We start from the raw sequence: 24,837 nt of genomic DNA, 5'->3' as shown, positions 1-24,837 counted from the left end.
TTGAGTGAATGTTCAGCTGACTGAATGTTTATCACACTTAAAACAAAGAAAGTGGGATATTAATATTTTGTGTTTAAAAGTAACTTATTAAGTCTTCCTCCTTTTCAAGGTAGTTAAGGAAATAACCTCTTTGCCCCTTCAGTGAATTATATAATGGTAGTAGTAAATATTTCCTATTATTAATTTAGAACCTTTCTTCCAAGTGAGCTAAAATATGTTTGTAAAATCTGTATCTTTTCTCTTCATGCTTTATGAAAAACTTAAGTCATTCTAAAGTGATAGGAAATAATTCTTACTGTTAATATTCAAACATATTAAATTATTATAAATCACCTCTCTTAAGTAAATGAGCCACAAAGCCAAACCAAACTACAAATTGATTAAAAAACAAAAAAGTAGAGAATTTTGTATTCATCAGTTAGTCAATTCCCGTTGTTCTAAACTCAGAACTATTTGTTTTTCTGTCACTCATTTTTTAAATTAGGTTTGTTTTCTATTAACCTATTTACTGATTTGTTCTCCTGTGTAGTTATAATATTTACACTGATATGAGAACTTTGCTTTATCAGTCCCAGTGTTCATTTCCTCAATCCTTCTAAATGAATGTTTACCTAGTACAGTAATCCTGCTGTTGTTATAATAGATGCTTAATAAATGCCTCAGTGAATATATTAAAAAAGACAACTTGATGTAATGAAATGAGCAGAATCTTTGGGATCATGTGACCAGGAGTCTTAATTTCATACCCTCTACTTACCAGCTAGGGGATATTGAACAAATTACTTAATTTTCAGGTTTCTACATTGCAGGATTGTTGTATGCGTTAAATAAGCATATCTAAATAAAAAACCTTCCACAGTGCTGTTTGTGTATGAAGCTGTTCTTGACTGAAGTAGGCATAAGCTTGAAATTTATTAAAAATAGTTATTATGGGAAGTCTTATGAAAAACTATAGAAAGATGTATGAAATAGGTACAGAATCATAAGATTTTGGTGGTCAGAGGGACTTTAGAGATCTTTTCCATACCTTTCATTTTATATGAAAATTGACTGTGTGTTTGTGTGTGTATTTGAAAATAAGTGGTCACAGTATTGCACCTATGGCAGTGTTCACATCTTTTATTGGGTTGGCCAAAAAGTTCATTCGGGTTTTCCGTAAGATATTATGGAAAAACCTGAATGAACTTTTGGGCCAACTCAATAAATTATTACACTATTATTACGACCATTATGGGTATGCTCATTTGCACAGTATTTTAGTGTTTGCTATTTAAAAGGTATCAGTATTAAAAAACTACAAAAGGAACACTTGGTTGCTGCCTGCAGTCAATAATTTTTTAAAGTTTTGTTATGTATACTTACTGATATAGAAAGATATTGTATTAAGGATTTACAAAACAGTATGATTAGTATAGTGCCATTCTTATCTGGATATGTTTTCTATTCTTTTCATCACTCCCCCCACCTCGCCCCCATCTCTCTCTGTCTCTCTCTTTTTTCTCTTTCTGTCTCTCAGAAAACCTGGATTTAATATACACCAAAGTGTTGAATGACTCTAGTCTGTGTGTTTTTTTTAAAATTTCATCTAATATGGAATATTTAATTTTGTATAGGGAATATGTAATATTTTATATATTTTAAACTGCAACTAAAATTAATAAAATTATCACCATATGGCCTTGGGAAAGTTACTCTTCAGACCTTAGTTGTGGACAGAATTAAAGTTCTGGGTTAGATGTTCCTTTTAGCTTTAAAAGATTGAGTCTGTATTATAGCTTTCTAGCTTGCTTCTAGCTTCTTAATAACTCTTCTTTACTTAAGAAAATGATTTCAATTTAATCTCAGATTTGGGCAAACTTCCTTCAAGGTATGTCAAATAAACAGGTATATAGAGAAATTCTTTTCTCCCTCCTCTGCCCGTCCCACCCACAATACAAGAAGCCATTTTTGTTGTGTTGCTTTTACCCCTTCCAAATGTCTCATAAACTCATCACATTTTGAGTACTTCTAAAAATTTGCCATGGATATTTATCTCCGGAGTCATCTAGTATAGTTAAAAAGTTTTGAGTCTTCCTTATTATTTGATATGATGTCTTAACATTCTAAATGTCTCTTCACATCTGTCTGTATCTTTTCATATGACACCTGAAACGTAGGGGGTGCTCAGTAAATATTTGTTGAATGAATGAATACCTGTGCTTTAATCTCTTTCAAGACATTTAGTACTGGGACCTAACATTTTTCTTTTTCTGCTCTTTTCTTCTCCTCCTCTTTTTTTTTGGCTACTTTGCCTCTTATAGTTTATCTTGTAATTTAGCTGAGTGGCATGATAGCCATTTACACTTTCTGTGTTAGTTCTAAATTTTTATTAAAGTAATGCTAAATATATTAACCATTAGTTTTTGCTGCCATAATTTTATGAATGTACACAGGACACTTTAACACACTAATTATTTCTCTAGTCCTCTTTAATGAATCTATAAAGCAAAATGAATTTTATAATAGCACAATTGAAAATGCTGATAGTAGAATAAATCATGTGGATGGTAACTGACAAAAGATATTAATAATGCTGGGCTAAAGAGGCAAATTGAAAATGCATTTAAAATCTGCTTTGTTTCTGGGTCCTTATGTTTTTTTCTCAAGCTTTTGCTTGAGAACACTGTCATTTTAGAACACTGTCCTGTTGATATTTTTCAGTTTTTTGGAAAAGCTAATCAAATTTGAACTTAAGGTGCAATGTAGTTTGTCCTCATTCACATGTTGGTTTAAACGATTTTAATCATTTTGGACACTCTTTCTGGTAACACTAACATATAAAACAGATGAAGAGTCCTATTCTTCTGCTTACCCTGCAGCAAACTCTCCCTCCTTGCAGGACCTGTGTGTCCCCATGAGGTATCCTCAAGCCTGGGACAGCCCTGAATGGGAACTTCTGTTTTCATTGTGTCCATATATCCTAATTCCTTAGTCAGTGGTTTCCTCTCTGCACACACACTCTTTTGTCACTCTTCTAATTAAGCGTCTTCACCCCTTAGAGAGTTTGGGGATATTACTGCTATGATATGTATTTTCATACGCATTTAACACTTTGCTGCCTAGCATTTTGGCGAAAACTCTCTGTTGTCCAGCGTTAATGTTGCTCCAGCTTGTTTCCTTTTCATTCACCCTTGGTTGCTTTGCTGACATAAGCCCCGTGAGGTAGGATTTTTGTTTTTGTTTCCCCATCCCAGATACATCATGTCAATAAATAACTACCCAATAACATTAAACAAACTCCAGAGTACTCCAACTTAGATATTTTTACTAGCCTTACCCCCACTGATTCTGGTTTTTAGATTCAGAATTGAGGGATTTCAGAAACATCGGACTGAGGTGGAAGAGCAGTCGTATCGCACACGTGTGTTTATGAGCGGATGGAAACGTTGAAGAAATGGCCAGGACTAGATCCCTTTTACAAACTAGCCAGCTACCTTCCTGTAAATTCCATTCCAGTAGACAGTGTTCCCAGGGAAAAACAGGCTATTTCCTCTGCTATTCTGGAAAAATTTTGGAAAGTCTGTTATCTGTATTCTTTCTACTCTGGGGTGGTCTAATGCAGAGAGCCGTCCATTTAATTTTTACCACCAGGACTCATCCCTTGTCTTTTCTGTGCTTCTGATTATGAACCAAGATTTGAGAGGTATTATCAACTACTACTAGTGAGGTTGCATCTAAAAGTTACCTTCTCTCAGGGTAAGAGATTCAAGCAAAGTGGGTATCAGATGCCAAAAAACTTTTCCCTACCGTAATAACCACTTATGTAGTAAGTAGCCTGCTGGTTCATGACCTTGTGGTTTGTAGGGTCAGTCCATGGTAGCAGTAACCCTGAACAGGTGCCCTTTTTTGTAACCGATATTATTTATTCCTGTCATCCCTGTCCAATCGTTTCTACGTCTCCTCCTTCTTATGCTCATTTTTACAGTTTCTTGAGTTTGTCTCCACATTAATCACCACACAACTTACCTCTAAAAAGTAAATTGAAATGCCCTTCAAATAAAATAGCAAACTCTGTAGAACTTCCCTCCCTCCCTCCCTGCCTCCCTGCCTCCCTCTTTTCTAATTTAAAGGTGGCTTTTATGTCCGTGTTTTAATTTTGTATCAGATTTTCAAATCCTTTCTGTAATGAATTTATCACTTTGAAATGAGAAAAAAAGTTTTAAAAATTAATACCCTTTTAATGAAAATAATAATCAAATAATATTGAGCTCTCTTCATCCCCTTAATGCTTGCTGTATTAAGGCAGGCAGGAAGAATTATGTAGGATCAGAAACCTGCAATTTAGTTGTGGGATGCTCCTTTCTTACACTGGGCTCTGAATGCAGAGAGCAAATTCAGTCAAATGTCTGTTGCCGCTCTTCCTGTTGCATGGAATGCTTTAAAGCTCGACTATCTTCTGTCTTCTCAGTGACCAGTACCAGTGTTTTTTTTTTTTTTTTGGCTGCATTGGTTCTTTGTTGCTGCGTGCAGGCTTTCTCTAGTTGAGGTGATGAGGAGAGCGGGGGCTACTCTTCATGGTGGTGTGCGGGCTTCTCATTGCAGTGGCTTCTCTTGTTGCAGAGCACGGGCTCTAGGCATGCAGGCTTCAGTAGTTGTGGCATGCAGGCTCAGTAGTTGTGGCTTGCGGGCTCTAGAGCGCAGGCTCATTAGTTGTGGTGCACGGGCTTAGTTGCTCCGCAGCGTGTGGGATCTTCCAGTACCAGGACTCGAAGCTGTGTCCCCTGCATTGGCAGGCAGATTCTTAGCCACTGCGCCACCAGGGAAGCCCAGTACCAGTGTTCTTCATTCCTTTATGGAATCCGTATTTCCACCTAGCATCACTTTTCTTCTCCCTAAGGGACGTCCTTTATATCACCAGGTCTGCTCGTGATGAATTCTTTCAGCTTTGTTTATCTGAACAAGTCTTTGTTTCACCTTTGAGTTTTTAAAATATATTTTCTCTGTGTATAGGATTCTAGGTTGACAGGTTTTTTTTTTTCCATTTAGAACTTTTTCCAGATTTTTTTTTCTAATTTTAGACTCATAGATGTGCATGAACATAAGGACATTGACACAGATGAATTAAGAAAATTAGGAAGTGCTATAATATAAATATCAATATTGTTTATTTTCTGCTTAAGCTAATTGTATATGATAAACACTGTAAAATTTCTGTTGAAAAACAGAAGCTCAAAACCATTTGTATGAGTTCTCCCATCTGTTACCTTTTTGAGAAAATGTCTTTTTGGCTTTGGGTTAGAGATTATAGATCTTTGAGTCCAGAACCTTTAGTCTAGTTATTTTATGGTTATTCACATATGCATCTTTAATAAAGAACAAGGGACTATATATAATGCTTCAGTCTAGAGGAAAACTTTTTAGACTATTTCCACAGTCACTGTAAAATGCCATCATCAGTTGTCAAATAAGCATGTGCTAATTTTAGAGAACATTTTAGAGTTATAAATGTAATACATGTTCATGGTTGAAAATTTGGAAAATGTAGAAGATGTAAAGAAGAAAATAAAAATCTCATGTAATCCCACCATGTAGAGTTGACCACTCTTAAAATCCTGCTGGTGAATTTTCTTCCAGAGTTTTTTCTGTGCATATGCCTTTGTTTACTTACTTAACGAGATTAAAATCAGTGAATATATAGCTTTATGGGTTTTTGTACATTTTATTCATCAAGATAATATTTGTTGAGCGCTTACTATATGTCAGGCAATATGCTGTGTTCTTTATATTTTGTATCTTATTTAATCCCTCTAATAACCCTGATTAAATATATAAAATTATTGTTATTTCTGTTTTAGATATAAGGAACAATGCCTCCTCTTATATAGTCACAGCAAATAAGTGGCAGAGTCTGGCTATGAACTTAGGATATCTTATTCCAGAGCCTATGCTCAAATAATACGTTATACTATATAACATTACTAAATACTTTTCTAACAATAGAATATATCTAAGGATATATTATGCTGTAGTATTATATATATGAACCGTTTATTGTTCATATTGTTATACTAGTATGTTGTTTCAAGGTATTGATCAGGTTAGCATTTTTATATAAAAATCATTGTGAATATCTCTGATTATTTCTTTGAAAGTACTTCCTTGGAGCGGAATTACTATGTCAAAGTGCATTACATTTTAAATGCTTTAGAAACACATTGCTAAACTGCCCTTCAGAAAGGTTGTTCAATTTGTATTCCCCAGGAGTGTGTTGAAGAGTAATCTACTGCACCCTTAAGATTAAGATTGAATATTGTGTTATAAAATCTTGAATAATTTGATAATTTCTTGTTTTTGCATCTTTTAAGATGTTTACTGGATGCTTGTATTTCTTTCTTTTTTTATAAATTATTTTCAGTGTGCTTTTTTCCTGTTGCCTTTTTTACAACTGTGTTATCATTTGTTCTTTTAGTGCTAATCTTTACAAATAAATGGTCCATACCAACTGGCTTTACTTCTTAACTGTAAGGAACTTTCTCCTCTACTCCCCCACTCTTATAACAAAAATGATCAAGTCCAATAAACAGATATATAGTGCAACTTTAAACTTAACACAGTAAAATTCTGTATTTAGTTTCGAGCCTTAATGTTCTGTCAAATTTATTGCTTTAAAAATTATTTACCTACTTTTTGAGACATCCAAGTAACCTTTTCTTAGACCTCATCTTAAACTTCTCAGTGTCATTATAGTCATTTATTTCTAATGAGATCCATGTCCCTTTCCTTGATTTTTTTGTTTCTTTGTTTTTGTTGGTGTATGTGTGTGTGTGTGTGTCTCTCTGTGTGTGTGTGTGTGTGTGTTTGTGAGAGAGAGAGAGAGAAAGAGAGGCTTTCTAGGTTCTCCTTCTATATAGATCCTCCTGTTTTTCACCCTGCATTGTAAGAATGCTTCTCTTCCAAGCTGAGCTTCTTGACCTCATTTTTGTATTCAGCCAATGAACTGATTTTTATAAATGACTATATAAATTACTCCCTTTGTATCCCAGTCTCAGTGCATGTAGACCTATTCATTTGTTTCACGTATATGTTATTTTTAACTCAAATTCATCATAAAAGAAATTTAATTCCTCTTTTCCTTATTCTTTTTTCTTTCCCTTGATATGAATGACCTGTGTTTTCTGTGTTGTTTTTCATCACTTTAGATGTAAACTTTCTAGTCATCTTTTATTCTTTCATTCATTTTACCCATTAATATTTTATTGTATTGTATATTTTTTTTCTTTGGAATGTCCCTCAGATTCTTCTTTTGTGTTCATTCTCTGGGCCACATCTCTGGGCCAGGTCTTTCTCTTATTCCTTGTGTCTGTGGGCTTCTTTCAGCTGATCTTTCCCAGTTTATCCTTATCCTGGTCCCAAGATTATTCTTCTGCAACTGTCACTTTGTTTGTGCAGCCCTTCTGAATAACAGCATATAGTTGCTCTCCCATTTTTTGCCAGTCATAACCCAGGATCTTGTTGACATTGGATACCAGTGTTATTTCTTAAGTACATACTCTCTACTTTACTCAGGAAAAGTACATTATTGTCTCTGTTAGTTTCCTTCCCCAGCCTCCTTGCACATCTGAGTCAAAATAATAACTACTAAAACTGCAGTATATTAAGGCTGTATGATATGTCAGTTACTGCACTAATCCTTTTACATACGATTTTTGCTGATCTTTACAACCAGCATACATGGTAGTTACAGTAGACCTTTTCTATCTAAACTAAGGATTAATTGTTTCAGGAATTCATAGTTGAAGAAACTTAAGGTTTTAAAGAAAACTGTGGTGTGAAGTAAATGAGTGAAAGCATATAAATAAACTTTTGCTGAAATAAAACAATCAAAATGCATTGTAAAGAAAGAGACTATCAATTACACATTTTAAAATTTTGCTGTAATAGGTATAGTATCATTAATTTACATTTAATATTTTGCATGCTACATACATTTAATTATTTATTTATTTATTTATTTATTTGGCTGTGTTGGGTCTTCATTTCTGTGTGAGGGCTTCCTATAGTTGCGGCAAGCGGGGCCACTCTTCATCGCGGTGCGCGGGCCTCTCACTATCGCGGCCTCTCTTGTTGCGGAGCCCAGGCTCCAGACGCGCAGGCTCAGCAGTTGTGGCTCATGGGCCTAGTTGCTCCGCGGCATATGGGATCCCCCCAGACCAGGGCTCGAACCCGTGTCCCCTGCATTAGCAGGCAGATTCTCAACCAGTGCGCCACCAGGGAAGCCCTACATACATTTAAATAGGATATCCCTTTCTAACCCTCATCCAGTATCAGGAAAATGGTTGTAAGTTTGTTCTACCTTATTGGTAATGGTGTGCATTTTAAGTGGCATTTTTTTCCCCAATCCATCATCTTTTCTTCAAATACTCATTGCTTTTCTGGTTTTGTAAATTTGGAGTTGTTTACTACCAAGGTCTGGGACTCTATAGCTCAAGCCATGCATCTCCCTTATTCATTCTTAACGTTCACTATGCTTGCAAGATAGGAGGCTAGGTCTGGGTTTACTTTACCTCAGATTTCTTTCTCTCTTTCCAAGGTTCCTTTGCAGAAACTTTCACTCCCAGTCTGCCATCTACTTTCTCCTTCTTTTCTTTTTCTATCTTTCAGTAATTCCCTTCTGTGCTTCTCTACATCACACAAATTTAACAATATTAACAACATAGAGATGAGGAAACAGCAGTTGGGACTTCTTTTAGATTATCAGTAAGTGAAAGCTTTGGGATTGAAATTTAGATCTGAGCGTTCCAAGGTTCAGGTTTTTTTCTTACTGCCACATTTCCTTTCATCCTACCCAGAATCATATTTTTCTCAACATTTTATTACCTTCTACTTCAAGGCTACGCTTAGTGTCCAGTTCCTCAATGAAACCATTTAACTGCCATTAGTTGATCCCAGCTGAACTCTTGGCCTCTGTACTCTTAAATGTAATAGACTGTAGCACATGCATTTGTGTTTAATTGTTTGTCATCATGTTATGTGTATGGTGTATCCCTGGATTCATTGTTAAATCTATCTATCTATCTATCTATCTATCTATCTATCTATCTATCTATCTGTCTATCTACATATATAACTGAATCACTTGGCTATACACCTGGAACTAACACAAAATTGTAAATCAACTAGAGTTCAATTTAAAAATCCAAAAAAATTTAAAAAGGAGTATCAAACAATATCTGGTAGCATGCAACATTAGGTGGAGCTATAAAATATAAGATCTAGAAGAGGATCAAGAATGAAAAAAATCATTAGGCTTGGATAAACAGATTATTCCTCAAAGAGAAGAGCTGGGCCTTTAGGAGAAGGCTTTTGAGAGGGTAGAGAAGGGATTTTTGGCAAATATTTTGTAAAAGGTACAAAAGCACAAATGTGAACAGTCTTTTCAGGGTATGGCTTATCTTAGAGCTTTTAGTTATGTGAGGATGTTGTTGGATAAAAATGAAAAGTGTTGAGATGATATTAGGGATTGATGGTAATGTGATATTTGGTTAGATACATAAATGGAGACTTAACAGTGTTTATAGAATAGAAGGCTTAACATTGTTAAGAAGTCAGATGTCCCCATATTTATCTGTAGGTTCAAAGAAATACAATAAAAATCTCAGGAGACTTCTCTTTTTTTTTTTTTTTTTTGGTAGAAATTGACTAGCTGGTTCCAAAATGCATATGGAAATGCGAAGGACCTAGAATAACAATTCTGAAAAAGAATAAAGTTAGAGGACTAACCCTACCTTTCTCAAGACTTACTACAAAACTTCTGTAACCAAGGCCATGTGATATTGGTATAAAAATAGAAACAGAGATCAGTGAAGTAGAATAGAAAGTAAGGAAAGGATTGAGACAGATATAGTCAGGTGACTTTCAATAAAAGTGCCATGATAATTCAGTGGTTAAAATGTACAATCAACAAATAGTCCTATAAGAATTAGATATCCAATATTCTGTAATAACCTAAATGGGAAAAGAATTTGAAAAAGAATAGATACAGATTCAGTGTATAACTGAATCACTTCACTGTACACCTGAAACTAACACAACATTGTTAATCAGCTATACTCCAATATAAAATAAAAATTAAAAAAAGAATTAGATATCCATATGGAAAAACAAAAAAACTCAACCACAAACCTTACCTCACCCCATATACAAATTAACTCAAAATTAATCATAGGTCTAGACATAAGAGTTCAAACCATGAAATGTCTAAGAGAATACATAGGTGAAAATCTTTGTGTCCTACCATTAAGTAAAGATTTTTGAGACAGGACTCAAAGCATGGACCATCAAAGAAAAAACTGATAAACTGAACGTTATTAAAATCAAAACTTTTGTTCTTTGAGAGGCACAGTTATGAAATGATAAAGGGAAGCTATGTAGACAAGAAGAAAGTATTTGTTAAACATTCATGTGAGGACTTGTGTCAAGAATATGAAGAACACTTACAACTCGATAACAAAAAGAACCACAACTCAATTTTAAAAATACAGATGAAAGATTTGAACGGTTATTTTGAAGAGAAAAATACATGAATGGTCAGTAGCATATGAAAAAATGGTCAACATCATTAGTCATTAGAGAATACAGATTAAAACTGCAGTGAGATACCACATCTACTAGAATGGCTAAAGATAAGAATGCTGACAATATAAAATGTTAGCAAGGATGTGGAGAAATGGAACACTCCTACATAGCTTGTGGGAACATAAAATTTTACAGCCACTTAGGAAAACAGTTTGGCAGTTCTTTTAAAGTTTAACGTGTACTTAACCTTTCAAGCCAGCAATTCTACTTGTTGGTATTTTCCGAGAAATGAAAATGTATGTCTACATAAAGACTTATATGTGAATGGCAACTTTATTCATAATAGACAAAATTGAAAAACAAATGTCTATCCTGTGCTTTACTCCATACCTTCTGAATGAGAATTTTGGAGGAGGTGCAACTTGAGGAATCTTTAATTTTCAAAATTGCTCCATTATTCCATTGCAGTTAGGCAGTTTGGGAACTAGTGCCCTAGACTATCCTATCCAGCATGGTGTGGCCACTGCTAGCTCATATTGTACTTTTGTGCAAATTTGAAAAATATATCTCTCCCCTCCTCCCTCCTAGGCACTAATCTACTTTCTGTCTGTAGAGAGTTGCTTCTTCTGGACATTTAATATAAATGTAATCATATAACATGTGATCTTTTGTGATGACTTTTTTCACTGTATAATATTTTCAAGGTTCATTCATGTTGTAGCACCTATCAAATTTCATTTCATTTTATTGCCAAATAATATTCCATTGAATGCGTATGCCACATTTTGTTTATTCTGGCACCAGTTGATGGATATTTGGATTGTTTTTACTTTTTGGCTATCTTGAATAATGTTGCTTTGCACATTCATGTACAGATTTTGTGTGGCCATGATTTCATTTCTCTTGAGTATGTAGTTAGGAGTGGAATTTCTGAGTCATATGGTAACGCTATGTTTAACCTTTTGGAGAACTGCTGGATGGTTTTCCAAAGCAACTGCATCATGTTATATTGCTACCAGTAATTTATGTGGGTTACAGTTTCTCCACATCTCATGAAAACTTGTAATCTGTCTTTTTTTTTTTAATTGAAATATAGTTGATTTACAATATTATAGTAGTTTCAGGTGTACAACATAGTGAATCAATATTTTTATAGGTTATGCTCCATTTAAAGTTACAATCTGTCTTTTTAAAAAAATTTTATTTTATACTGGAGTATAGTTGATTAACAATTTTGTGTTAGTTTCAGGTACTACCTGTCTTTTGATCATAACCATCTTAGTAGGTGTGAAGAGGGGTCTTATTTTAGCTTTGATTTATATTCCCCTGATGGCTAATGATGTTGAGCACCTTCTTCATATGCTTATTTGCCTTTTGTGAAACTTCTTTGGAGAAATGCCTATTCAGATCCTTTGCTCACTTTTTGAAATTGAGGTATAATTGACATATAACATTATATTAGTTTCAGGTGTACAACATAATGATTTGATATTTGTATACACTGTGAAATGATCACCACAATAAGTCTAGTTAACATTCCATCACCAGATGTAGTTACAAAATTTTCTTTCTTTTTTTTCTTGTGATGAGGACTTTTAAGATCTACTCTCTTGGCAACTTTCAAATAGGCACTACAATATTATTAACTATAGTGACAATCCTGTACATTACATCCCCATGACGTATTTATTTTATAGCTGGAAGTTTGTATCGTTTAACCCCCCTCACCCAGTCTGCCCATCCCCCATCCCCTACTCTCTGGCAACCACCCATCTCTGTTCTCTGTATCTGTGAGCTGGTGGGTTTTCTTGTTTTGTTTGTTTGTTTTGTTTTTTAGATTCCACATATAAGTGAGATCATATGGTTTTGAATATTTTTCTTTGACTTATTTTTAAGTTGGGTTGTTTGTCTTTTTATTATTGGGTTGTAACTATTCTTTATAATATTCTAGATACCAGCCCCATATAAGATATATGATATTTAGAATTCTTCTTCCAATTTATGAGTTACTGCAAATTAAAACCATGATAAATACCACTAGATACCTATTAGAATGGCCAAAATCTAAAACGCTATCAACATGAACGCTGATGAGAATGTGAAGTAAAAGGAGCTCTCATTCATAATTTTGTGCTGTTATCATTTCAAACTGTACAAATGGCAAATGGCTTCTTAACTGTCTCATGATTTCAGTCTCTCTCTTCACTGTCCTTCTCTTCCTTTACCCCTAATGGAGGAACATGATAGCAGTTCTCAAATATATGAAGGGCTATCATGGAGAAAGGAATTGACTCGTTCTGTGTAACTCTGGTAGTAGAACTACACTCTTTTCTTCTAAATTATATTTTGAATAAGTCCTTCAAAACTGAGTAAGTTTTGTCAAAATGCAGCACATTTTATAGCATCTTTCTGGCCCCACATGCTGTAAACCAAGGCAAATGAAAATCACTTCTTTAAACCTTCCTCAACTTGCTCCACACACTCAAGTTTTGATCTTCATTATGTTCTTTCATATTCTAAAACAGGCTGATACTTTTGGGCTAAACTGCTATTCATTTTCTTGAAAAACAGAAATTCATTCTGTTTACCTTACCTACTCATTTTTTTTTCTATCGCTATTGCTGTTAGCATAGTCTTAATTACTCATTTTAGATTTAGCTCATAGTCTATCTAACCACCTTCTAGAAACAACCTTCACTCATAGATAGGAAGTTGATAATAATCACCTATCATACACAAGCAATTTATCAGACTAACAAATACAATTTTCTACAGCCACGTGTACTATTTTTACATATTCTTAAAGTGCAAGGATAAACACGTTCATTAACATGATGCAAAGTTATAGTAACTTTGTAACATTTTAACATAAGGAGAGTTGTATATATTAAAAGCTTTATGACCAAGGTTTTGGAAATAACTAAGAATCTTGGAAATCATGTTTTAAGCTGACACTCTATAAAACATAATTACCATTGATATAAAAGTTTGTTAGTATTATGATTCAGTTTAGTTGAACACAATTTTATATTTTTTATGCTTTTTAAACTTTATGTAGGGGTACTTAATTTATCTGATCAGTATTCAGTATTTGTATCAGAATTTTAGGAAGTTCAGATTTTATTATTATTATTATTATTTTATTATTATTATTTTTTTTATTACATGAACTTGGTCTCGTATATGAAAATACTTCTGAGCTTCTAGCAGAATCTCCAAGAAGGATTTTTTTTCTTAAACATCTAGCACATTTAAACTCTCATTAGATACGAAAATATAAGATTTATGAAAGTGCTTATTATTCTCTATGAAGCAATTAGGTTATTGCTCCTTTAATTTAAGAGGCTTTATAATTTAGTTTATTAATACCCTTCTAAGTTAGGAACATACTTCATATGCAAGCAGTGAGATCATGGCTTCTCTCAATTACAGCAGCACAGAGATTTGTAGCCTCAGTTCTGCAACTTCAGAAACAGGTTAAGTAATCCAAGAAACAAAAAACTCACTGGTCAAGATTCAAAGGGCTTTTTGCTTTCTATTTCATTTTTTTAATGAAATAGTTTGAGCTCACAAATAGACAAAGAAATTAAAGGATAGCAACTCAAATTCTTTACCTTCTCTCACATGGGAGATAACAGATTCCCATAATCCCATTAGAAGTCTCAAATGGTCAGATTATGAAATTACACTCCCAGTCATTTCTTCTACCAGTGGGGAATTATTTATTGTTGTTGTTGATGATGATGTCGCTGCTATTTAGTGCAAACTAGGTCAAAACCAACATGGCCAAAAGCCAAGAAAAAAAAAGTCAAAAGTACTGAATTAGAAAAAAACATGGTAGCAAAGATAAAGTTCTATTGCTGCTTTAGACTAACTCTGGGGACCAAACAAAAGTTCATGAATGCATTTCTGTGGTAACACAGTTGAATTAGTTTTGTGAATCCACTCTGGCCTCTTATGGAAACTCCAAAGCTATTACAGGCTAATATTCAGAGTTTAACAGATGACTTTCATAAATATAAAGCGTACATGTATCAGACTTTATTCAACTCACTAATTAACGAGAGGACCAGTGAGATGGTAAGTGTGGTTCAAAGAACATTTTAGGAGTAGGTATTTACATGCAAGTTAATAAAGTAATGTTAGAATAACATTGCTAAGATAGATACAAAACCAGTTAATATTCTACAGGGAAATAAACCATGACCTATGGGATTATCTTTATAAATTTATTTATTTTTTATTTTTGGTTGTGTTGGGTCTTCGTTTCTGTGCGAGGGCTTTCTCTAGTTGCGGTGAGCGGGGGCCACTCTTCATCACGGTGCGCAGGCCTCTCACTATCGCGACCTCTCGTATTGCGGAGCACAGGCTCCAGACGCGCAGGGGCTCCAGACACGCAGGGGCTCCAGATGCGCAGGCTCAGTAGTTGTGGCTCACTGGCCCAGTTGCTCCGTGGCATGTGGGATCTTCCCAGACCAGGGCTCGAACCCGTGTCCCCTGCATTGGCAGGCGGACTCTCAACCACTGCACCACCAGGGAAGCCCGGGATTATCTTTAATAACAGAAGAAAAGTATCTGATTTTATTTAGGACAAAAGTCTACAAATTAACGTTCTACTTTAGTATGTCTAAGACTTTTAATCAATTTTAAAAACAGTGGATCAATTAAAATACATTCCCCCAAATTATCCTTGGTTGGGCCTGTTTAATAATGTATGTACATGACATTGAAACAACATATTGCCTCTCCTTTGATTTTTATTTCCAAGCTTTAAATAACTTTTCTTAATACATAGCAACAACATGTGATATATACAACATCTGCTCAAGATAATTATAGTAGCACTTAATTTTTATTGATGGGAAGAATCAATATGATAAAGATTCAGTTTTTCCCAAACTAATCTTAAAAATCAGTATAATTTTATTAAAACTCCAACAAATGTTTTTAGAGAACTTGGCAAGTAAATCCAAAACAAACTATGAAGAGAAAAAGCCCAAGAAGAGCTCAGAAAATTTTGAAGACAATGAACTAGGTAAAGGGAATTACCCTATGAAATGTCAAAACTAATTATGAAACAATGTAAGTGTGCGAAAATAGACAGTCAAGTAGAAACCACATTGATGCACATTTGAAACCTGACAGGGGCAGCACTACAACTCAGTGGATAAAAAGTGGACTATTAAATGTTGTTAACCCAATTGTTTATATACTTGGAAAAAATAAAAAGATTGTTAACACATATCATAATAAAAAATTATTTCCAGGTAGATAACTAAAAATGCAGAAAAGCAAAATTTAAGACCTTTAGAAGAAAATATAGAATGTTTTTATAACCTTGATGCAGAAAGGGATTCCTTAAACAAAACATAAAAACTACCTAATATAAAGCCAAAATTAAAAATATGATTATATTTTTAAAAACTGTTCTTAAAACCACCATTTCCCTCAAAAATGTGAAAAGATGAGCTACAGATTGGGCCAAAGATATTTACAACATATTTAATTAAGAAAGTGTTAGTATACAGGATAAAGACATCTTATATAAATCTATGAGAAAAAACACTCAACAAAGATTGGTAAAAGACAGGTTCTAACAGTTTTCAGAAGGGGACATTATGACTCATAAACTTATGGAAAAACATTGAACCGCACTATAATCAGGGAAATGTAATTAAAATCACATTATACCTTTTTACAATTATAAGATTGGTGGTATTTAAAGGGTCTGAATATACCAAGTATTGGTGAGGGTGTGGAGAGACTCAGAACCTCTCTACAGTGCTCTCGGGAATTTGCACTGGTATAAGCATTTTGAACTGAAATGTGTCAGTTTGCTAAAGTTGAAAATGCCTGTGTTCTTTGACTCAGAAATTCTGTTTCTAGCTATATATCCTGGAGAAACTCACACATGTACGTAAGGAGACATATGAAACTAGTTATTACATCAGTATTCATAATAGCTAAAATTCAAAACAATACAGTGCCCATCTGCAAAATAATGGATGAATATATTTTAGAATATTCATGAAAGATAATACTATGTGCTTGTTAAAATGAACTAGCTAGGTTATCACTTACCAACTTCTGAATTAAGTTGGCTTCCTATTTAGACCTACCAGAAAAGAGAATAAAAATACTGCCAATCCAAAAAATAAATTAATAAATTAAATTAAGTAAAATAAAATGAACTCGCTAGAATTGTATTTATAACCATGGATAAATCTCATATATAATGTTGAGTGAAGAAAACTAAATTGTAGAAAGAGAGGTATATTTCATAATGTTTGAAAACTGAAGATGTACACATATTGTGCCTATTCAAGTGTATGTATTATTTCAAAGCATCAGTAGAAAGGCTAAGCATCAAAATTAATGATAGTTACTTCTGTAGAAGCAGAGAAGGGAATAGAATTGAAGACAGATAATAAAGGGGCTTTGGCTTTTTTGTAATATTTTTTTTAGAAAAACATCTGACTCAAATACTGCAGTGCCGGGATTTGATAAAGTTGGGTGTTGGGTACATGAGTGTTTATTATCTAATTTCTTCTGCATTTCTCCATGATTGAAATACTTCATTTTGAGGAATAAAAAATGGTATATATAAAACATGTATATAAATTTAAAGGCATTATATGATAAACTACAATAATACTATATATACCTCCTAGACATAAATAAATATACACGCACACGCACATACACTCATGTATGTGCGTGTGTGTGTATATGTGCATTTATATACGTGTGTATATCTATCTACCTATATAGATACACTTATGAGCATTACACATACACTTAACGAGCATTACATAATTCAAGTGTACAACTTGAATAGGAAGGATTCCCTGCAATTCCTGGTGATATTTTTCCTTGGGGAGGAGAGGTGGGATGAGGGTTAGGTATGAGGCCCAAAGGGTATTTCAGTTGGATCTGTTATGTTTTATGTGATTTATTAAGGGCTAAAAAATGGTTTAAATATGTCATCCATTAGCAGTTATCAATTCTTTGTGATAGGAGTATGGATGTTGGATAAACGGAATTTCTCCACTTATCATTGCTTATTTCTGTTTTTCAAAATAATTTTTAAAAAACATTAAGCTTTTGACTAAGATTTGGAGATTGGAGACAAATTTTGAAGCAATAAGAGTATCTTGAAAATCAATTTTGTCAACTCATTTATTGGGAATGATAATATATTATCAGAAAAACTAATTGTGGGTAATTTTTTCGCTCTTCCCAAAGAATACAAGTCAATGACCAGATTGTGGAAGTGGATGGAATCAGTTTGGTGGGTGTCACACAGAATTTTGCTGCAACAGTTCTCAGAAATACCAAGGGCAATGTCAGGTATGTGGCTTGAGACATACAATTTGGTTACTTGATATTTTGTTGAATTTTAGTTTTCTCTCTAACTGTACCTATAATTACAGGAAGAATTTTATCTAAATACTATAAAAACTTGCCTTTAGTTTAAGATTTTTCCTTCTTTATTGTAATTAGTTCATAAATGTAATTTAAAACTAAAAATTATAGTATTCTAGAAAGACACAAAGATATGAAGTGTACAGTGTGAATCAATATGGTTAATTACCAAGCTATGTTAGTGTGTCTTATTGCTAACATAGCAGTAATTTCTAGGAAGATAGAATTTCTCAGTAAATATGAATTTAGACTCCAAATCGTTTCAATAAAACCAGTTATACAGTAAATTGAAATTGAAATGATGATACATATATCCAATGATACGTGTTACTAGACAAGCAGGCTGAATGATTTAAGGTTAATAAATGCATTGTTAAATCTCTTTATTGTTTTAAAGAATCAGGAAGGACAAATCTTTGGTAAACTATAACTTTTCCAACTTAATAGGACAGAGGGTACATTATTTTGGACCTTAAATTTATATCCAACCCTGGGGTCCTGAAATTTGTAGCTTGGAAAACAAAGTAGTCCTGAGCCAACTAAGGTCAAGGTTTGAAATCCATTTTATTTGGTCACAGGGTACTTATTTTTTAATATAGTATTGCTTATGCCTTATACTTTTCCATAAATCCTATAAAGGAGCACATAAGAGGACATTATTTACTGTGTGTAATTATGAAAGTGTTTTAGTGTTATCATCATCAAAATTAAACTGCCAAATATTCTGAAAATATCGATTAGTTAATATTGCTATAAAGAGAGTAACATTAGGATTTTATTGCAGCATATTTTATGTTGCACAAGCATGGGTTTAGGTTTTATAATTTACACTTTTTCAATTGGAAAACATCCTTTAACAATGAAAGGAATGTTTAAAGAATACAACCTAAATGACTTCTATGGGCGCTATTTTAATGCTTCAAGAATACCCATCATCCTAAGAAAAGTATGTAAAATAATTGGAAAGAGTGCAGGGAAAACTGTCTGATGTACTCTCAGAGCTGCACGGGTGAGCCCCTCAGTAAATGTGATTGTCTCTGCAGAATTGCTGTCTGTTCTTGAGACAGCACTTTTCTGTGTCAGTGAAGAACTTGGTTTTGAAGCTGCTCATTACACTCTGCAGTGAATTTTAAAGTGAAATAAAGTAAGAAATATGTTCAACTTATAAGCACATTTCTCAGTTGGAAAAAAGTTTGTAGTTACATGAACTCATAGCCATCCGTTTCTTTCTCTTCATAATTTTGTGCTCATTTCAAGCCTTGTACGGATGGCGAATGGCTTAACTGTTTCATGATTTCAGTCTCTCCCTTCTTTAATCTGTCCTTCTCATCCTTATCCCTAATGGAAGAACATAATAGCAGTTTTTAGGGCTATCATGGAAAAAGGAATTGACTCATTCTACATAACTCTAGTAGTAGAACTAAGACCTGTGGGTGGAAATAATAATTCTGCATTCGTTATGTCCCTCTCTTCTTTAGAAACCTTCAATGGCCCTCCATTCTGTGCAGAATCTAAGTTCTCTCCATTCTGTGCAGAATCTAAGTTCTTATCGTGGTATTAAAAGTCTTTCATCCCCAGTCTTATCTCTTACCTCTCCCTATATTCATGCTCTAGTACAGTCTTACTAGTGTAGTCGTCATCCTTCAAACATGACTTGTGAATTATTGTTTTTGTGCCTTTCTATCATTCTTTCTGTTTAAAATACTGTCTTCTGGTTACAACCTACTTATCTTGAGGAACATATTTTAGCTCCTTTGCCCTTCAAGAAATCCTCCTTGATCTCCCTATCCCCTAGTGATTTCTTCATCCTGGTAACATTCATCATTCATACCACTTTTTTGACCTTGAGGTTACAGAACATTCCACTTTAATTTTTTAAAGGCATACATTTAATTTCCTCATTCACTTTGCAAAAATGATATCACTTGATATCAAAATGGGACTCTTAGCTTCCTTTGTTCCCCCAAATTATTTAACCATAGGTTTTAATTGATTGAAATTGTATAACTCAGGGTCTTAATTAGTTGGGTCTTTTCTTTCCTAATTAATTGGGTCTTTTTAAAAAAATTTTATTTATTTATTTATTTTTGGCCGCATTGGGTCTTCGTTGCTGTGCGTGGGCTTTCTCTAGTTTCAGCGAACAGGGGCTACTCTTTGTTGCGGTGCGTGGTCTTCTCATTGCGGTGGCTTCTCTTGTTGTGGAGCATGGCTCTAGGTACGCGGGCTTCAGTAGTTGTGGCATGTGGGCTCAGCTCTAGAGCGCAGGCTCAGTAGTTGTGGCGCTTGGACTTAGTTGCTCTGCGGCATGTGGGATCTTCCCGGACCAGAGCTCGAACCCGTGTCCCCTGCCTTGGCAGGCAGATTCTTAACCACTGTGCCACCAAGGAAGTCTTTTCTCAATTTTAACTTATTAGAAATAATATTTGAATCCTCTGAATATATTTTAGGTGGTAGTTCTTCATAAGATATTAATACAGAAACAAGATCCAAAAACTAGACCTGTATTTTTAATGAATCATTTTAAACTGAGGGTTTAAAACATATATGGTTCTATATTTCTTATTTATTGTTGAGCTAGCTATCACATTTAGTGGTTACTAAAATTTATTTTTAAAAGGGATATCTGAAAAATCACTAAATTTAGTTTGAATTTTTCTAACTACTAAGCACAGATCTGGAGGGAATGTATGAAACTCATGGCTTTAAAGAGCCAGGAAGGGGAAAGATAAGAAACTAATAGTGTTAAGGAAGTTGAAGCTGAGATTTGGATATGATTATATTTTAAGTATTGGAGATAGATTTTTAAATTTATTTCCTGGAAATGCATATGAAATTGGTGCCAGCATTTAGATATAAATCAAAATCATACAATGAAGTTCTTTTGACTTACCCACACTTATAGAGAATCACTTTTTATCTGACCATAGTCTGCTTTATTTTATTAAACTTTGAATTGTTACACCTGAATTTGTGAACTAATAGTACTAATGAAAACCTCCTTGGTGTGCCATTTTTGACACACCAGAGAAATTATAAGACAAGTATTTTAATATGATAACTTCCAAGGGCATATGTGTTTTTCAACCCTACATCTTTTATATGAGTTAAAGCATATTAGGCCACTGTGAGGAAGTGGTTCAGCTCAAACCAGGCTATATTCCTGGGGCATTAGAAGCCCAGGCCTGGCTGAAAGCATTGGAAAACCATTATTATTTCCTCAATTTTATTGATATCATTTAAAACTAAGTAATCATAGTGAGATCATGGTGAGTACTATGCTAACCATGTTAATTCCTTTAAGTAATTGATTAGGGAAAGGACTTACGGAACTCAAATAGTTTATACTCAGAAATGATATATCACAACAACAGCAGGAGAAAGATAAACATTGAAGGACTGGGCATGGAGGAATCAGACAGTCTTCGTTATCATCCCTCCACTGGGTTTCACAAGACTTGTTGATCTCCAGATTTTAAACCACCATGGGCATGGGCATGGTACCAAGAAGCCCAAGTCTTTGTGTGGTACAGGACTCTCATAGTGTTGAGATTTCAGTTTCCCCCAAATCTGCAGATTAAAGCACAATCACAATGAAAATCTCAGCAAACTTTTTTGGAGAAATTAACATTTTTTACAAAGAACAAAGTTGAAGGACTTCCACTGTCTGAAAACTACACTAGTTACAGCAGTCTGGTGTAAGCATAAGGATAAAAATATAGATTAATGGAACAGAATAGACAGTTCCAATATAGTCCTGCACAGACATAAACAACTGATTTTTGTCCAATGCACCAAGGTAATTCTATGGGGGGAATTGTAGTCTTTTCAACAAATGGTGCTGGAACAATTGGAAAACCACATTAAAAAAAAAACTTGACCTTCATCCTACAGTGTGTACAAAAATTAACTCAAGATTGATCATAGACCTTAGTGCAACAGCTGAAACCATAAAATTTCTAGAAAACAGGCAAAAATTTTATGATCTTGGGTTAATCAAAGATCTTTTGAACACAAAAGCAAGAAATTTAAGAAAAAGAAATGGTAAATTAAACCATCAAAATTTAAAACGTTTGTTTGAAAAATACCCTTAAAATAAAAAAGCAAGCTACTGACTAATATTTGCAAAACAATTATCTGATAAAGCACTGTTATTTAGAAGGTATGAAGAACTCTTTATAATTCAATAAGAAGATATATAACCCTGTTGAAAACCTGCAAATCAATTAACAAGACACTTCACTGAGGAAGATATACAGTTAAGCACATGAAATGCTGCTCAACACCATTAATCATTGGAGAAATGCAAATTAAATCCACAGTGAGGTACAACTACACACCCACTAGAATGGCTGAAATTTAAAAGACTGATACTACCGTGCATTGACAAGGATGTAGAGCAACTTTAATGTAACATCCATTCATTTCTGGTGGGAATGCAAAATAACACAGCCACTTTGCAGAACAGTTTGACAGGTTCTTATATAGTTAAACATACACTTATCATACCAGCCAGCAGTTCTACTCTTAGCTATTTATGCAAGAGCAATAAAAACATGTATCTACCCAAAGGCTCATACTTGCACATTCATAGGAGCTTTATTCAAAAAAGCTCCAAACTGGAAACAACTCAAATGTCCTTTAACTGATAAATGCATCTACAAATTGTATTATATTCCATACAATGAAATATTTCTTAGCAATACAAAGGAATGAACTGCCAATATATTTAGCACCATGTATGACTCTCAAAACTATTATATTGAGTAAGAAGCCAGACACAAAAGGCTTTACACTGCTTGAATCCATTTAAACTGCAGAGAAGAAAGAGGGAACATTTTTGGGGTGACAAAATGTTCTATATTGTGGTTATTGTGTTTGTTATACAACTGTATATATATTTGTCACAACATATTATACAATTTAAATTTGGTAAATTTTGTTGTATATAAATTTGATTTCAGTAAAACTGATTCTTAAAATGTGTGATAATAGTTAAAATTAACTTAAAAAGTGCTATGCTAACTAATTATATTGAGGTGATGGTGATTTGGGAAGGAGGATCATGTTTCTTTAAGAAAGGCAGATGTACTCAAACAATTTCATTAACAATATGTAGATTTTATTGTGCTGTATACTTTTATTTTAAAAATATTTTGTTATTGAGTTTTTACCAGAAAAAATATATCTATATAAAATTCTTTATTACATATGGACCCTTTTCCTTATTCAAACATAGACTTGCAACGTAACTTTTAAGAACTCATGTTTTTGGGTCTGTAGCTTTAAGTGGGACCTTGCCTATCTTATTTACTACTATGTGCCTGGCATAATTGGTGTACCTATTGTTGCATAACATATTACTCCCAAATTTAACGACTTGAAACAGCATACTTTTTTTACCTCACAGTTTCTGTGATCCACTTCCCAGCTTTCTTATGAGAGCCTCTCTACAGGGATTCCTCATAACATGGAAACTAGATTCCCCAGAGGGAGTGATCCAAGGGAGTAGCCAAGATGCAATCTGCCATCTTTTCATAGAGCCGAAGTGACATTCCATCAGTTCTGTATTTTATATGATAAAAGTGAGTCAACAAGTCCATCCCACACTCAACGGGAGAGAATTACACAAGACATGGATGTAAGAATACAGAGATTACTTGAATCCATCTTAGAGGCTGCCTATTATGTAGTGATCAGTAACTAGTTGGATGGATGCACAGACAGATGGATAGACAGGCAGACAGATTAATGTTATACCATAATATAATTTATGTTTAATGTTGCATACCTTATCTTAAGAACCCTGAAAACCTTGAGACTATTTAAGAAAGACTGACCTTTGGATGGTGAGAGATCTAAACGTTTTTCCTTCTATACATAAAAGAGTCTACAAACTTTTGCCTAAAATATAGAAAAAATTTAAAAGACATGGTAACAATTGTAAAGCATTTGAAAGAGTGAACTCTGGAACAAGGATGAGTTGTTGTTTTTAACTCCAGACAGCCTTCCTAGTACTGAAAGGCAGCTGTTCTAGGAAAGTGATGCTATAGAAGAGATTGTGCTTCAGTATGAGAAATTTCTAATAAATTTTGTTTGCTCTTCAGTGCCGTTCACATTAAGCTTTAAATGCTTTCTGAAAAGTACCTGCTACTTGTGCTCAATCACTAAGCACTCATCATGCTTTTATCCCCGGTGAATGTATTTAACAACTTTCTGACATCAAGTCATATAACACTTCTGGAGGTCAGGATTTTATAGGAACTATAGTTACACGCAATAGAAAATAAATTAATCTGAGGGTCTTAAATATTCCTCTGTCCTTTTTGGAAGAGGTTATAATATTCAAAAGAAAATATAAGTGAATGATAAGTGACTTTTTTATAGCTATGCTCATGTTTATTTTGGATTCACCCCTGGGCATGTAATTTCTAAGTATGGAAGCTTTAAAATATTCTTTTTTGTATAATGTCATTGGTGTATTTGAGATCTCCATTGAAATGCATTGAATATTGAAATTTTTTCACTTCATTCACATCATTTTAATAAGAATTTTTGTCACCATTACACACAAGGGGAAATTGAGAGTTTCACTTTTTAACAGAGCCTTGGTTTTGTGGTTGGGTGTAATGGAGTGTCATACATAATGAAGGGCAGTGAGGGTATTATCATGTTCATGGAAATCATGAATCATTGTGGATCTTGTACTTACATTACTCCTAAGACTATCCCCTTTCCCTCAGATTAGAGGAGCAGCCACTCTAAAGTTGGGACCATGGATAATAAAATTTTACTCTCATATATATGAGAATAGTCAGCAACAACTGGTGATAGGAAGAAGATTAAAGACAGTGGGGATTT

At 33.9% G+C, this 24,837-nt stretch overlaps 1 protein-coding gene across 12 annotated transcripts in view; it reads left to right on the top strand.

Moving 5' to 3' along the window:
• The window catches only part of PPP1R9A (protein phosphatase 1 regulatory subunit 9A), a 295,634-nt gene that overhangs the window by 160,522 nt on the left and 110,275 nt on the right, over positions 1–24,837 (top strand). For all 12 annotated transcript variants that reach the window (XM_082471665.1, XM_082471672.1, XM_082471666.1 and 9 more), the window contains exon 5: positions 17,800–17,904. In XM_082471665.1, the coding sequence (XP_082327791.1) occupies positions 17,800–17,904 (105 nt within the window). The remainder of the gene's footprint in view (positions 1–17,799; positions 17,905–24,837) is intronic.

This window comes from Balaenoptera physalus, assembly GCF_965194825.1.
Source record: "Balaenoptera physalus genome assembly, chromosome: 8".
In the NCBI taxonomy this organism is placed as follows: domain Eukaryota; kingdom Metazoa; phylum Chordata; class Mammalia; order Artiodactyla; family Balaenopteridae; genus Balaenoptera; species Balaenoptera physalus.
The sequence above is the reverse complement of the archived record's forward strand: the minus strand, read 5'-3'. Positions and strand labels throughout refer to the sequence as shown.